The 16,232-nt window shown below is 42.4% G+C and overlaps 2 protein-coding genes across 3 annotated transcripts in view; one reads left to right on the top strand and one right to left on the bottom strand.

The window, feature by feature from the left end:
- sec24c (SEC24 homolog C, COPII coat complex component) overlaps window positions 1–7,646 on the top strand; it is a 24,363-nt gene extending 16,717 nt beyond the window's left edge. For both annotated transcript variants that reach the window (XM_078278967.1, XM_078278966.1), the window contains 10 exons: window positions 259–375; window positions 517–687; window positions 1,476–1,572; window positions 1,667–1,812; window positions 2,188–2,326; window positions 2,745–2,863; window positions 3,470–3,649; window positions 6,587–6,772; window positions 7,056–7,145; window positions 7,409–7,646. In XM_078278967.1, coding sequence (XP_078135093.1) covers window positions 259–375; window positions 517–687; window positions 1,476–1,572; window positions 1,667–1,812; window positions 2,188–2,326; window positions 2,745–2,863; window positions 3,470–3,649; window positions 6,587–6,772; window positions 7,056–7,145; window positions 7,409–7,549 — 1,386 coding nt within the window. In that variant the 3' untranslated portion in view covers window positions 7,550–7,646. The remainder of the gene's footprint in view (window positions 1–258; window positions 376–516; window positions 688–1,475; window positions 1,573–1,666; window positions 1,813–2,187; window positions 2,327–2,744; window positions 2,864–3,469; window positions 3,650–6,586; window positions 6,773–7,055; window positions 7,146–7,408) is intronic.
- Window positions 7,647–16,232, bottom strand: LOC144536066 (NACHT, LRR and PYD domains-containing protein 3-like). Its single transcript, XM_078278968.1, has 10 exons — window positions 16,123–16,232; window positions 15,827–16,002; window positions 15,464–15,601; window positions 15,327–15,377; window positions 13,441–15,223; window positions 12,919–13,080; window positions 12,644–12,817; window positions 12,358–12,525; window positions 11,621–11,667; window positions 7,647–11,529 (listed from the first exon to the last, which is right to left on the bottom strand). Exons 2-10 carry the CDS (start codon window positions 15,900–15,902, stop codon window positions 11,009–11,011), a joined length of 3,120 nt encoding a protein of 1,039 aa, XP_078135094.1. The 5' UTR covers window positions 15,903–16,002; window positions 16,123–16,232; the 3' UTR covers window positions 7,647–11,008.

The raw sequence follows: 16,232 nt of genomic DNA, 5'->3' as shown, positions 1-16,232 counted from the left end.
CGGAACATTTTGGATTGAAAGAACGAATGTAAATACACCTGAGGTGACAAGCTAACTTTTTCTGAGATATAATTGGTATACTTCTTGAACTGAACCCCCAGAGATTTGCTATTCTGAAACTAAAAATGTATGGGAATGACTCAGCGGGATGACTCCGATGGGTCTTGACCCAGTCTAAATACATCCGGATACATGATACCAAGTCTGTACTGCTGACATGCCAGATGATTTATATGTTACTGTGTGTCACTTTCTCAGGCTGCAGACTGCTCAGGGAAGCTGTTTGTGTTTCACACCTCTCTGCCCATCGCAGAGGCTCCTGGAAAACTAAAGAACAGAGAAGACAAGAAGCTGGTTGGGACAGACAAGGAGAAGGTTGTAGCAAGTTTGTCCACTTGTATTGTTACAAAGTGATCTGTTGTATGTTGCATCGTAATATGTATCTCTCATTTCTTTGGGGCAAAAAAATCTTATATTAGCAAACTGACTCCCAGTCCTCTTCTGTCACATCCACAGTCTCTGTTTCAGCCCCAGGTGGGTTTCTACAACACCCTGGCTAAGGAGTGTGTAGCCCAGGGCTGTTGTGTGGATCTCTTCCTCTTCCCCAACCAGTATGTGGACGTTGCCACGTTAGGGGTGGTTCCTGTCTCCACTGGAGGTTCGATCTACAAATACACCTACTTCCAGGTGAGAGGAAATCACCCTATTCCTTCTTCAGTCTCACTGTGCTGCATGTTTTCTCTCACATTGGTTATATTTAGGCAACCTGAGTTGCATTTTCTTCACTGTGAGCGGACTGTTTAGAGACGAGGTGACCGGCAGGTAACGTTAAAGGTTATCTGCTACTGTAGCAGAGCTGCAACTAAACGCTGAAATGTGTTTTCAGTGTTAAACACTGCTGCAGGTATTCATGCACGACTGTTGGTGATTTACAGAGGTGGAAGACTTACTCAGAGCATGTATTGCAGTAAAAGTAGAAAAAAACAGTGTTGTAGAGTTACAAATTACTTGTCAGTTACAAGTCCTGCATTCAACATCTTCCTTAAGTAATAGTACAAAAGTATTATCAAAATATACTTAAAGTAACAAAAGTAAAAGTGCTCATTATGCAGTGTAATATCTTACTTTATTGGATTATATTATAATCCAATGCATCCAATACATTGTATTAAATATAACTGATAAATTAAATAAAATGTTTTATTTAATTCAAGTAGCCTGCTTGTACATAATTATTTTCTAGGGTTTAAAATATATACAGATTTGACATTTTCCCCTCATACTTCTGTCGGAACGGATACGAAGTTGGCATTGAATTTAATTTGAAATTAAAAAGGTCTTAAAAAGCCTTCCTGGGGTTACCCTGATAATGCTGCAATTTCTCAGTGTTTTTTGCTCTGAAATACCAACTGGATCATTCAACACTGTACCATGTACCTTTTGTGTGTAACTCATAGTGTGTTATGTCATCCCAGGCTCAGTCGGACACGGAGCGATTCCTGAACGACCTCAGGCGAGATGTTCAGAAACTAGTCGGCTTTGATGCCGTCATGAGGGTGCGAACCAGCACAGGTGAGGCTCCCACACTTGGAAAAAAGAAATAAAAACAGGCCGAGAGATTTGTAACAACCCGACTTCATGATCCCCCTGCCTCCCCTCCCCTCAGGTATCAGGGCGACGGACTTCTTTGGCTCCTTCTTCATGAGTAACACCACAGATGTGGAGCTGGCAGGCCTGGACTGTGACAAGGCCATCACTGTCGAGTTCAAACACGACGACAAGCTCAGCGAAGAGACGGGGGCACTCATGCAGGTGTGTGCCACAAGATCCTTTGAAGAGAAGGGAAACAAATTTTTATTTAAAGTTTCCAAATCAGACATTTTTAAAATAGTCTAAGCATCGAGGTGCTATAGTTGATTGGAGTCACCGAACCTGGCATCGCTGACGTCAGATCAGTCTGTTACTCTGGCATCAAAGTCCTCAATGGTGGGAAATTTGAATACCAGCCAGTTTTTGGGGGTGTTTTTTTTAGATGGTGCTGCCTCAACTGCAATTTTAACCTGCGAAGCTTGATCCACAGCTAGATCTTGTACATAGTACATTTGGTAGAAAGGGAAAAACTAAATGTAAACACTGCCTTAGTCAGCTTATTTGTAAGAAATGCACGTCTTGTTTGTTTCCCTGTAGTGCGCCGTGCTTTACACCAGCTGCAGCGGCCAAAGGCGTCTCCGCGTCCACAACATGGCGGTCAACTGCTGCTCTCAGCTGGCTGACCTCTACCGCAACTGTGAGACGGACACAATCATCAACTTCTTCTCCAAATATGGTGAGGACGAGCTCATACCGCAGAATATCTTCTTCGTTGTTATGGGGGGGGCTGAAAGAGAGCATAAAATACAAATGTACACATCCGGCATTGTACTCTAAAAGTCTGAATAAGGTGTGAGTGGAGAAATGAATGAGTGATAATTTTCTGATAATACTATCAAGTAAACCAACAGCTGCTCCAGTGGAGCTGAAGATTAGCCAACAGTAGGACGCTGCACCTGTTCTTGATAGCTTGTTGGTGTAAATGTTTACAGCTTTGTAAGTTTGAAGCAGGGTGTCGTTCACTCACCATCAACAGGATAAAGTAAGGTGATAAACTGTAGATATCTCTTGATTTTGTGAAAAGCTGGTTGTAATTGGTTCTCTTTCAGAGATCAGTATAATACACCTTGTGTTATTGTTTTTGTGTGTTGCAGCTTTCCGAGGCCTCCTGAACAACCCCACTAAGGCGGTAAGAGACACTCTGATCAACCAGTGTGCTCAGATTCTGGCCTGCTACCGAAAGAACTGTGCAAGCCCCTCATCAGCTGGTCAGGTATGGAAACCCCTTAGCATACTGTGTATCTATACATATTAGGGGTGTGCATCTCTCCCTTACGAAACCTAGCAGTCGCATGCAGTTGGCATATGTATTTTCTGTAAACCCAAACAAAGGCGCCGATTGGCTGATCCTTGCCACCCCTGACGTGAATGACTAAGTCCTTTAGCACACATATGGGAGGCTTTTGTCTCCCTCGCACATTAACACACACCCGTTATTTTCAACGGCATTGCAGCTTCGTTGAATTGACAGCAACGCTTCAGTCAACCGATTCATAACGTTACAACCGGGGCATCAGCCGAATCTTGGTCCATTTAGATCTATCCAGGTTCGTGTAACGATGTAGTCGTATCTGTCATAATACACCCGGATACCCATTTGTAACGGTCATAGATGTCAGAGATTTCTCAGGCTGATATTTTGTTTTTCTTAAAAAGTAAATGCATTTAGAGCACAATCCATGCACTTACAAATAATATAAACACCAAAGTGTCTCAGATAAAGTTATGAAGCTCTACCTTCACACATATTTACACATTACGTGTCACTGTAGGTATTTACTGTACATCCCTAACCGTACCTGTGTTTGTGTTTCCCCAGCTGATCCTTCCAGAGTGCATGAAGCTGCTACCGGTCTACCTGAACTGTGTGCTGAAGAGTGACGTGCTGATGCCGGGAGCAGACGTCTCGTTGGACGACCGGGCTTACCTGAGGCAGTTGATCAGCGGCATGGACGTCACAGAGAGCCACATCTTCTTCTACCCCCGCCTGCTGCCACTGGTGAGACCACATACACATGCACACTCACTCACACACACAAAGCACAGAAAGAGCAAAGATCAGTATTATATGGCTCAGTACCAATGTCCACCATACTCCCTGAACCCTGCCAATCTTAATATATCATCACCTGTGGGGAAAATGAGTACAGAACGGTGATAGGTGTTAGAAATAGGGCAGCTCTTTGTGAAACCACAATTCATATGAGCAGAAACATCCACAGCGTTTGCTTTTACCTACAACTCAAGACTATTTTCCCCAGCTCCGACTACTCTCACTCCCCCATATCATCCGACTTTACCCTCCGAAACATTTTCTCTCCGTCCTATAGTCAAAACAGTTAAAGAACAAAGAAGAACACTTCACCCAAGAAAAAGTCCAACTAATCTAAGTCAACTTGGTAGCACCAAAGGCTTTAAAATCTGCCACTTAAACACCCAAAGCCTTGTTCCCAAACTAGACAGTTTCAAGTTCAAATCTGGCTTGTGCAGTCGAAAGCACATGTAATGGCAATCTCAGAATCATGGTTAACTCCCAGTATTCCTGATTCTTTTCTTTCCATTGAAAATTATGAACTGTATCGTTAAGACCGGCGACAGAGTGGCCTTCTATGTGAGTCAGAAATATGCGCACCTAATATCAAAATTTGAAACTGAAACATTAAAACTGGTAGTACATTTTACACCCCAACACGCAATTACCATTAATGTCACCTACAAGCCTCCTAATGCCAGTGTAAATGCCTGTCTATCTCAGCTTTCTGACATAATTAAATCTGTTACAGAGGAACAAAGGAGCTTGTAATTCTGGGTGATATCAACCTTGACTGGAATGATGGCTCATCAAAATCTTTGAAAGCCACTGCAATGAAACTCCGACTTTATCAGTTAATCAAGGATCCAACAAGAATTGGCAAAACGCGCTCAATCCTGGATCTTATCTTCGCTAATCAGCCCTCAAAAGATGCAATGCCTGGTTTCATAAATGCGGCTATTTCAGATCATTCGCTCATCTATCCAGTTAGGACAGTCTTAAAATCTTCAAAAACTCATGCCCCCCGCGCTGCACCAAAAATACCAACTTCAAAACTACCTCAAGTCAATGCTGAATTTAGTGCTACTGATTGGTCACTGGAAAATCCAGAACAAATTCTAACGAAATTTCAGAAAAAGCAGAATAAATATACCACTGCCAGCAAGGTTCGACCTAGGCAGAGTAAATTACCACAGATACATTCTTAAGTATTTCAACTCCTTAAACAGAAGGCCTCTCCCCTTAAAATGTATAGGTTAAGTCGAACACCAGAAAAGTTGAATCAGAAACTTTATGTGTATAACATCATTAGATCATCTTTCCTTTTCTGTTTCTGAAACCTACCTACATGCAATTGTGTTTTCAACAATGTCCTACTGTCTTCAAATCTGGTCTCTTAACCACCAAGGAAATGACTGAACCAATAGCACGACTATACAATCGAGCTCTCAAGATCCACAGTAATCTTCCAAAGTGGTCTCACCATTGCATTGCACTCGCACGCTCAAACGCTCTGACTTACCAGAACTACATAAACAGCCACGCTGTTGCATTTTATTTTCAGATTCAAAATAGCACCTCACCAGCACTTGCTGCACTTCTCCCGACACACAATATGAGACCAGTACGCCTCACTAGGTCAGTCTCACAGGCATTCATTCCAGTCCCGCCGTACAAAAACAACTATGGTCAGAAATCCTTTTTTCATACATCAGAACACTACCATCCATCACATATTCCAAAAAAGGCATACAAACTGTTCCTTCTCAACAGAGAACATTGATTTGTTCATGTATTGTCCAAGTCTTGTTTGCACTGCCTGTATTGTTGTTTTTAGTTGTCTGTATCTGTCTAGCCCATGCTGATGTCCTGTACCAATGTTTCTGTCCTCATGTGCCGTAACTGTGTTCAATGTTTTTTTGTTTCTGCAGAACAGGAACCTGCTGGAAACCAGTTTCTAAACTGAGTCAGGCTCGTTTATATTGTAACTTAATGTTACTTTTAACATTCCTGTATAAATGAATTAATTAATTTCTGGGATCATCAAAGAGGCATTATGGCTTGATATGGAGTTTCATAAAACAAGTATTTGCTGCTCTGGTACTCAATATGATAATGGCCTGTGTTTTATTAATAATACAGTTTTATCAAACCAGATGAAAATAAATTGCGTATTTATGCTCTCGTAGAACAAAGATGCAGACACAGGGCTTTTATTTTTGATGGTGATGCTTTTTTACTTTCTCCATGGAAACTATTTTTATCATTAGAATGCTATATTGTGAAATTCTCTTGTGTAACGTCTGCAGCATTGTAGACTTTACTACCTTACCTGCAAGCTTGGCACACTCTAGTGTTCAAACTGTGAAAAAGAGAAAAGACCATTGTAAGGCTAAAGCTGAAAATGCAAATGTTGTGTTTTTTTGTTTTTTATTAGTTTCTATTAATTCTAGATTTTAAATTTCAGCTTTTTGAGTTGCAAAGAGGCTATGTAGAATACACACAACACATATATTGTATGCACAGGAAAGGGGATGATGCTGTGTGCTTTACTGCCTCAAGTCTCTGTTCATCTCTGCTATTAAAACAATACTCAAAAAAAAAAAAAAACCTTGCAGGAGAGGAAAGTTAAGCCTTTCTTTGTTTTTTTTACTAAATGCACTGTTTGATCAGTAGATGGCATCACTAAATGCCTTTTTATGGTTGTGCGTCGACGGCATACCCCCGCAGACCCCTCTGCGTCTATGCCGGACCCTACGCCGTAGCCTGACGTGCACCTCACACCACACGCCAGCGCACAAGTATAAACATCAGGCCACTTACGTAGGCTACGGCGAAAGCTCTCCGTGCAGCCTCCACAGAAGCATAAAAAGGCCTTAACACATTCATCTGTTGTTTCTTTAGACGAAGTTGGAAAGCGGGTCGTTGCCAATGGCAGTGAGGGACTCGGAGGAGAGGCTGTCTAAAGGCGGAGTTTACCTCCTGGAGACCGGACTGCACCTCTTCCTGTGGGTGGGAGCCAGCGTTCAGCAGGAGCTGCTGCTCAACATTTTCGGCACGCAGAGCTTCAGCCAGATAGACCCGAGCTTGGTGAGAAGAAACACATCAGCTTCCATGTTATGTCTGACTCACTGCCTGCAGTTTACAGTAATCCTTGTTTGTGTTCACGAGGGAAGGCTGCCCCGTTTTAACACGTTGCAAAACTCGTATCCAGTATACCACGCTTTATCCACAAATGTTTTCTGCAATCTTGCTTTCATCAGCCATAATATTAATAATAATAATAATAATTCCCAGATTGATTTCACCCTGTCTTTGTTTGCCTAATTTTCAAAGTTGTATATCATTTCTGAATGTCACTGCTCTGTTTCAGACAAGTCTGCCAGTGCTAGACAACCCCTTCTCTCAGAGACTCAGAGACATCATCGAATCCTTCAGAGCACAGCGATCACGATACATGAAGGTAAACTTTCTCTTTTCCTTATTACCTCACTGGTGTCCAAAGCACTTTCATTTTCTCTGTCCTGTCTACGGCTGGATACTGTTTAAAATGTGTTTCAATATCAGTGCCAATATGGTAACTGAGTGAGTCAATTTATTGAGAAAATATAATCGATAGTGAAAATGATCATTTGCTGCAGCCCTGCTTGACAGTTTTTGATCCTCGACTGTACGGACACATTAAGGTTTGATCCCTCTCTCCTCTCGTTCTCCTCCTGTGTGCAGCTGATGGTGGTGAAACAGGAAGACAAAGCTGAGCTGATATTCAGGCACTTCTTGGTCGAGGACAAAAGCGTCAGCGGAGGAGCGTCATACGTGGACTTCTTGTGTCACATGCATAAGGAGATCCGCCAGCTTCTCAGCTAGGCCTACAGACACCCAGCTTCACCAGTATGATACAAACACTAACACCCCCCCACCCCCCCACCCCCCCAGGTTCACCCTTCCTTGTGAAAGAAAGCGCTTTATCTCTAAACCCTAAAACTAAAGCTCTCCATGCTGTCTGTCAGCTGAGAGACAAGCTGACAGATCGTGTGAGTGTGTTAGTGCGAGTCTGTTAGTGCGTGTGTGTTAATGCTTGAATGTTAGTGCGTGTGTGTGTGTGTGTGTGTGTAAGAGAGAGCTTTACTCTGCCTCAAATCTACTACTCCTACACAGCAGGAGCAAAATAACTAACGAGGGAGGGTAATGTATATACACAATTAAACAATTATGTATGCAACTGAGTGAGAGACGGAGACAGCTGGCTGATGTTGACTGTAGTCGGGGTATTGTCTGTATTGACTGGCACTGAAAGGCTGTTTTGGGTGCATTAATGACCCTCAGATAGCAAACACTTTTTATATGATTAAATCCCAATAGAGTGAAGGACATCTACATACCAATACATACATGGAATTAAATAAATGCTGTTCTTTCTGTCTCTTCTCCCCTTTAATCATGGCCTTAGTACCCCCCCTCCCCATGCGGCTCCAATCATCCATAATGTGTGTTTGTGTTTTTCCAGATGTGAGCGGATTAGTCCTGAACATTTTCTTCTTTTTTTTTGGTGTCTCTGGGTGTGAGCATCCAAATTTAAGCTTACATTAACAGCTCTAATTGGAGTCTGATGAACTTTTACCTACAGAAGTATCCTGAAATGTAAAATCTGGTTTTAGTGTCCACAAGAACTGAAAATAAAGGTGCACGTGGCTGCTCTGTTATTACAATAATTGGTATAATCCAAATTTGTTGCGTTATTGATTTGGCTCAGATGTTTGGTCACTGATGAACCAGATGTGCACTTCAAGTTGTTATGATTCTGTTATGAGAGGATGCTTTCATTAGTTCAAAGTCTATGCAGCAAAGGGAAAGGCCAGACATAAAATAAAATGAAGAATAAAAAGAAATGGGACGGGTGTGAACTTCTGATCTCAGCATCAAAGCGACGGTAAATCCTCCTCATGGTTAGTTTCTGTGGATGATTCTGTCTGTTGTGTAGTGCTGCAGACTTTATATTAATCAGACGTTCTGATGTCAAAAAGCGATTTCCAGCAGACCGAAATGAGCGCAGAACAACAGCGGATACATGGTCATCAGTTAATGTTTGCAAATTTTGAGTTGTCTCCGCACTGATGATGTTCAGTGTGTAAATAAAATATATAATCTGTACAGAATTAATAGAAAATAACAATTTTAAAGATCTGCCTGAACAGCTGTGGTTTGTTGATGGTTGGTTGCTCTGTCACAAATAGCCAAAATATAAAATCATGGCTTTTACTGAAGAGAGGAAGACGCCTTGACGTGTGTGTGTGTGTGTGTGTGTGTGTGTGTGTGTGTGTGTGTGTGTGTGTGTGTGTGTGTGTGTGTGTGTGTGAGAGAGAGAGAGAGTGTGTGTGTGAGAGTGTGAGGGGTCGGTCCTGGTGAATTTCTGCTGAGGAACAGAGGGATCAGCAAACCCGCACGCTACCCGTGAGATTCAATTCAGTCTTCTTCATTTATCACTTTCTGTTCCTTTTTTAACAGTGATTTTTGTTTGTCTCGTGTAGCCCTCTGTTCCGTCTTTACGTTCACCGACCTTGATTGGCCCACCGTCTTGGCTGTAATCTTATTTTCTGTTCCTTTTTTCTTTGATTTTTTTCCATTGCCTCGTGGGACTGCTAATAAAATGATTGTTAAAAGTGAAACTCCACATTGCGCTTTAACCTTCTCTGGTATTTTTTGTGTCTTCACTTACAAAAGGCTTTATTCCAATTTCATCAAAATACATTCGATTCATATTGCTGTACAGGGGAAACATTGCAAAACATTTTTCACTTACTCTTAATATCTAGACATTCAGATTTGGTTTTAGTTGAGTGTTGTGTTGAGAAGAATATGTTCTCGATTTCTAATTCCAATCTAAACCAATACAAAGGAGGTGATGGAATTTTGTTGTTCAGGGATCACCAAAGCTATTACAGTTCATCGTGAGGGGGGGGGGAGATCATGAATGTCTAAACTAAATTTCATGGCAATCCATCCAATAGTTGTTGAGACATTTTAATCAAACCCACAATGTCAACCTCATGGTAGCGCTAAAGTAAAAGTCTGGGGATTTAAAGTCAGCAGGATTCATCCTCTGGGAATCACGAAGGTGTGTTTAAAATGTAATGGCAATCCATCAGATAGTGGACCAGCTGACTGACGTTACCACACTGCCAACAAATTTAAAGGTCCAATGTGTAGGAATTTCTCCCATCTAATGTTGAGATCATATATCGCAATCAACTCTCTCGCACCACGCAGTTCAAAGTACGAATTACAGCTACGGTAGCCTTCACGCATAAAAAAGCCGGTCTCTTGCTCTTTTCGATATACTTTTTCTGGGCGAAGAAGAAGACTCCTGTTCCTGAAATTTGGATTTTGAATACGTGTGGTCCTCCATGTTTCCTCCTCCAAACTTGCCGGGGCCGGGAAGCTACGATACCCATTAGCAGCATTAGCAGCACCTGTGAGTTGATCATGTGACAGCAAAAACGCGAAAGGCGGAGCAGTATGTCCTGTATGTCCCTTACCGGCTAACGTATTTCAAGATGGCGCATGAATATGGAGCGTCTACCCCAGTTCATACGAATACAAACGTAAAATGTCAAGCCAAAGGGAATACTTGGAATTGATGGTGGTGGTAAATATTTATGAAAAGGACAAGTTTGTGAACGGGCAGCACAGATTTTGATAATGAACAACTAAACACATTACACACTGGACCTTTAAGGGATCCTTTTCCAAAAAAAGGTGTATAATACGTGTTTATGTAAAAAGAAATGAGCTGCGTCCGATAAAGTATATCTTTGTATTTTCATCAGTATTAGTTTCGGCTTTAAAAAAAATCCATTGTCAGTTGGTCTGAGAGACCGATATCTCAAAGCCTGGCCAAATAAACCCAAAACTAGCTGCATGGCTAGATGATAATAATCAAGACATTTTATTTAAAAGCGCCTTTCAAGTTACCCAAGGACACTTTACAAAACCAGATAGAGAGACAGTCAATACGTAACAAAGATAATAAAAAGATGGCAACAACGGCAATGAGATGTATACACAGATAAAAGAATACATTCATTATGGACAGATTAAAAAAGCACCAGGAAAGGCTAATCTAAAATTGTGTTTTAAATTGTGACTTAAAAGAAACAACAGGGGTGTAGTAGTCTGGAGGTGGAAAAATACAACTAGAGGTGAAAACGTGTTCATTTGTTATGTAGATAAACCAACCCTTTAATGAAGTTTAAAGCTCAAGAGCAGGGAGAATGAAAATACTAAATTGTGTTGCATGTCCTCAGTGTCACTATGTCCAGGTATTATCTAGCACAGGTACACTGTGGCGTCCACCCAGCCAAGCTGAAAGCCTGGGTAGACGGGCTCAGTGAAGGTGGTGTGGAAGGTGTGGAGGAGGGTCAGTGCACCACAGGAGACCCTGAAGAAGGACAGCCTCCCCGCTGGCCAGTCCAGATACACTCCTACTTTATTGGAGCTGGGTGGCATGGTTACAGCAGTGCTCATACCTGCGTGCCAGGCCCTGTAGTCGTCTTTGGTGCAGTTCAGTCCCCAGGAAGAGTCATTTCTGCCTAACAAGCCTTCATGACCCTCTCCCTTCCTGCACATCCTTCTGTAGGCTACTCCTATGAAAGATCTCCCACTCCATTCTGTCTCCCAGTAGCAGCGCCCAGTCAGGCTCTCCCTGCACAACACCTGTCTCCAGAAATCAAACCTTTCCAGGTGATCAGGATATGGCTGCTTGGTCCAACGCGTCGCTTTCCTGTTTCCCTCGGACAGAGAAAGGTCTCTGTGTGCTGTGTTTGGGTCCAGGGTAATTTTTTTGGTGTCTGATGAAACCGATCAAGAATGTCAGTATTATATGTTACTCAATGCTGATTTACAAGTTTACAAAGAAAAAGAGAAGTGCTGGTTACTCACATTTCTTTGGACCTGGCTGAATCCTGGATTCACCACACTGCTCCGCACTAAAACATATCAGAAGACCAATTTTCTGACACACTATCCGATTCATGATGATTTATATCACTCTTTTTCCATGTCATAACCTGGCGTCTACATTACCCGAATGCACCTCGACCGCCTTCAGCCCCCTACCTTATTTATAAGACTTCTCGCTGCTCCCTGGAGCCACAAAAGGCTTTATAAAAGTTTTTTTTATATACATGTAGTAGTACTCCGCAGACCTGTAAACAGACTTGTGTAAAATCTGTGGAGTTCCCTTTTATTCCTGCAAAAATGTTCAAGTTAAATATGAAGTAGATCATTTTGTAGATTTAATTTGTCCAAGAAAAACTAAAAAAAGATTTGACCAATACTGAAGTTTGAGGCTGATACTGATTTTTTTTTTTAGGTTAAAAAAAAGTCTGATAACAATACATTGTTCAATATTCCCGTTTTAAATTAAACTCATGAAATAAAAAATGTGTAATAAGGATTTCCTAAGTTTGGTATTAAAACAAAATTGTGACCAAGATACTGTATGCACTGAGATAATAATCTCGTCAGTGCTCTGTGGTAAACTTAATAATCTCAAATATATCTTAGGTACTTCTACACTGCAGTGTACCTATCAGCATTCATACCAATATATCTGTGATAAGCTCATTTCGTCTAGTTGGTTTATCATTTGGGCTCTAGTCGACACCACCACCCACCTGAGCTTCTGCAGGCTGCATTGTGGGTCGTCCTGCAGAGCAGACAGCAGCTGCAGGCCAGCGTTTCCTGGGTGGTTGTAGCTCAGGTCGAGCTCTCTCAGAGGGGATGAGTTCAAAGCCGATGCCAGGAACGTGCAGCCTTCCTCTGTCACTCTGCACAGGACCAAACTTCAAAACAGACACCAACACATGTCATCCAACTGATCTCAAGAACAGCATTGTGAATGTGGCTCTATTCTCCTGTTAAATAATTCCTCTGGCGTGGAATTTCAATCAGGGCACTTACATGAGTATTTCCAGTTTACTGTCAGGACTCCCCAGTCCACTGGAGAGCTTTTTGATTCCTACGTCCTGAAAGTCATTGTCAGAGAGGTCTAATACTTTGAGCTGGCAGGAGGCTGAGCTGATAACTGAGGCCAGGGCATCGGAACTGTGCTCTGTTAGGTTGCAGCTCTTCAGTCTAAACAAACAGAAAATGTTAAAAATAAAAACACTCGCTTAGAACTCATAAATAAAACATCTTTATTTGACTCGGAGAGAAAAAGAAAAAAAGGTTTTGACCTGAGTGTCTCCAGTTTGCTGTTCTTTAATCCATCAGAGAGCAGTATCATTCCTGCATCTGTCAGGTTGTTGTTACCCAGGTCCAGCTCTTTAACTTGGGATGTTTTGATGCCATTTGCCAGGTCTTTACAGCAGGTCACAGTGAGATTACATGCATTTAGACTGCAGGAGGAAAGACCGTACGAGAGCGGTGAGTAATATGAAGAAAGATTAGACATATGCATATTATTCACCCCTGCTTGGAATATGAGATAAGTAGGTGGAGTCAACTAAAACTGTCCGTAGGGTGGAGGGAAACTATTGTACACATTGACTATAGCCACTCTAAATTACATGTTAAAAGCGTCTTATCCAGCCAAAGGGGTCTCACTGGCTTATCTAGTGTTGAAATACATTTTTTAATTCCTTAGATTGCTTTTTCCTTAATGCCTGAAAAAATCTGAGCACTGAAGCTGACTATCTTTAACTTAAGATACAAAACAGCTATAGCTAGCTTTCTATCTGTTTTTAGAAAGCACTTACTTTGCAACTCGGGCTGTTTTCATGACAGGCAGCAGCCTCACAAGACCTTCCTCTGATCTGGTGTAGTTGCTCAGTTCAAACACATCCAGCTCTTCTTCTGATGTCAGTAATACAAAGACCAGAGTGGCCCACTGGGCAGGTGAAAGTTTGGACTTGTTAAGACTGCCCGAGCTCAGGTAGCTCTGAATCTCCTCCACGAGAGAGTGGTCGTTCAGCTCGTTCAGACAGTGAAAGAGATTGAGGCATCTGTCTGGGGACGGATTTGCCCTGATCCTCTCCTTTATGTGCTTAATAAACTCTGTTCTTGTCCTTGGGTTTGTTCTGTTTTTGGTCATTAGATGTTTCAACAGAGCCTGGTTGGATTCCAGAGACAGGCCCAGAAGGAAGCGCAGAAAGATGTCGAAATGTCCATTTTCGCACCGCAAAGCCTTTTCTACTGCTTCTTTGTAAAGGATGAGCTCGGATGAGTCTCTGAATGGGAAACGTCTCGAGGCGGACGACTTCTTGACCAGGACGTTGATGTTGTCGTTGTTGAACGTGAGGTTGACGTATAGCGCGGCAAAGAATTCCTGGACGCTCAGATGCACAAAGCAGAACATTTTCTCCTTGCACAGTGTCAGCTCCTCATTGAAGATCTGCGTGTAGACCCCTGAGAACGTGGACGCCTGCGTGACATCTATACCATTGAGGATGAGGTCGCTCTCATAGAAGATCAGGTGGCCCTTCTCGAGCTCTTTGAAGGCCAGTTTACCCAACGCGATGAGGTTAGCTCTCATGCAGTCAGCGTTTGACTCTCTTCTTCCAGGCAGCCTCTTCTTCATGTCCTCCACGTACAAGGACAAGAAGTGTATGTACATCTGAGTGAGAGTCTTTGGCGTGTCTTTACTGTCTGTCGTCAGCAACCTCTTCTCAAGAACACTTGCCGCCATCCAGCAGAAGACCGGAATGTGGCACATGATGTGAAGACTCCTGCAGGATTTTACATGCGCGATCACCCTGTTTGCTAGTCTCTCGTCACTGATTTTCCTCCTGAAGTACTCGTCTTTCTGGGGGTTGTTGAACCCTCGCACCTCTGTCACTAGATCAACACACTCCAGAGGGATCTGACGGGAAGCCACGGGGCGAGATGTTATCCAAACAAGAGCCAAAGGAAGCAGTCTTCCCCTGATGAGGTTGATCAGAAGCACCGCAATCGTGGTCGTCTGCGACACATCAGACATTATTTCAGTTTTGTGGAAGTCCAAAGACAGGCGGCTCTCGTCCAGACCATCCAGGATGAAGAGCATTTTGTGTTCACCATTGGTAAAGATTCCTGTGTCTTTTGTTTCAGGGAAAAAGACACCGAGAAGCTCAACCAGACTGAAGGTATTCTTTCTCATCAGATTCAACTCTCGGAAAGAGAGAGGAAATACAAATGCCAGGTCGGTGTTTTCTTTCCCCTCAGCCCAGTCTAGAATGAATTTATTGGCAGATACCGTTTTTCCGATGCCAGCGACTCCCTGTGTGATCACGGTTCTAACAGGGTGGTCTTGCCCCGGTTGAGGAACAAAGAGTTGATTGCAGTGGATTGATTTATCTTGTGCCACATGTATCCTGGATGCCATCTCAATCTGTCTCACCTCGTGCTCCATATTGACTTCACCACTTCCTCCCTTAGTGATGTAGAGCTCTGTGTACATCTTATTGAGGGGTATCTTGTATGTGGTCATCCCCTCGAGCATGAGGCTGAACTTCCCCGTCAGAGTAGATTTCACTTTCTCTTGACATTTTGCAATCTTATCGTCTGAAAGAGAAATTTGCATTCAAAGGTTATAGTGAGTTTTTTTTCCCCCTTAAGAATCAAGGTGTTCTGTCAGTATGAGAAAGTTAAGAAGTAGGCTACTCACTTTGGAGCTGCAGAGCATCACTGTCTGCTGTGTCATGGTTCAATGTTTCTTCTGATGAAACGACAAAAGAAGAAAAAGATAAGCAAAGCCCAAACCCTAAGTTTCAGCCCCTCCTGCATCTTGTATATGTACTGTACCTTGGTTCGTTGAGATATTGATGTTCATGGTGGTAATGTTAGAACCAATGATCAAGGGGGCGACCACAGTGCCTCCACTCTGAGCGGTGCAGCTGGGTTGGAAATGCTGAACTGCAGCCTGAATAGAGGCAGCCATCTCTGAGAGAAACCACAAAACACTTCAGCAGTTTGTTACAAAACACAGTGTAATAATGTATGTTCACTGGAGCAGGTTTAGAGAGGTTATTTTTATGTTTCTGGTGCTTTTCAGATGATTAATATGTTAACTGTTCCTCAGCCAAATCTTATATTTACAATTTTGGAACTGAACTGGGTCCCATTCATTGCCATAGGAACGTCTTATTCTTAATTTGACATCCTTACCTTGAGACGCCTCGTCTGTTTTATCAGCAACACTCTTTTGCTCCATGTTTTTCTCATCAGCTTCCTCGCAGCCCATCGATTGATTTTTATCAATTCATAATCCTCATCAATGGTCTTAAATTGGCCCTATAAAATGAGATGTAGACTTCATCTGTACAGTTCCTCTCAGCCACTTCCTGCGGATCAAATAATAAAACTTACAGATACATATTGAAAAACAAAAACAATTACATATTGATAGTACAGTCAGATCTTATATTAAATCCAACAGTTTAAAAATTGAAGGAAATGCTTACCTGCTCAAATAACAACTGCGATCACCATTTGATTCACACACTGACAGTGGCTGCTCGTAAGCAGACTGTACAGATTTAAGACACTGTCTCTAGCTACTTTCCTGGGGGAA

This window comes from Sander vitreus, chromosome 21 (assembly GCF_031162955.1).
Source record: "Sander vitreus isolate 19-12246 chromosome 21, sanVit1, whole genome shotgun sequence".
NCBI lineage: Eukaryota > Metazoa > Chordata > Actinopteri > Perciformes > Percidae > Sander > Sander vitreus.
Note: the sequence above shows the minus strand (reverse complement) of the source record. Positions and strands in the feature narration are given on the sequence as shown.

Coding starts and splice junctions, on each gene's coding strand:
- LOC144536066 (XM_078278968.1), bottom strand. CDS start 15,902: ATGGGCTGCGAGGAAGCTGATGAGAAAAACATGGAGCAAAAGAGTGTT. Junction 15,378..15,463: donor CAATATCTCAACGAACCAAG/GTACAGTACATA, acceptor TCGTTTCATCAG/AAGAAACATTGAACCATGAC. Junction 11,668..12,357: donor TGCAGCCTGCAGAAGCTCAG/GTGGGTGGTGGT, acceptor GATATGTTTTAG/TGCGGAGCAGTGTGGTGAAT.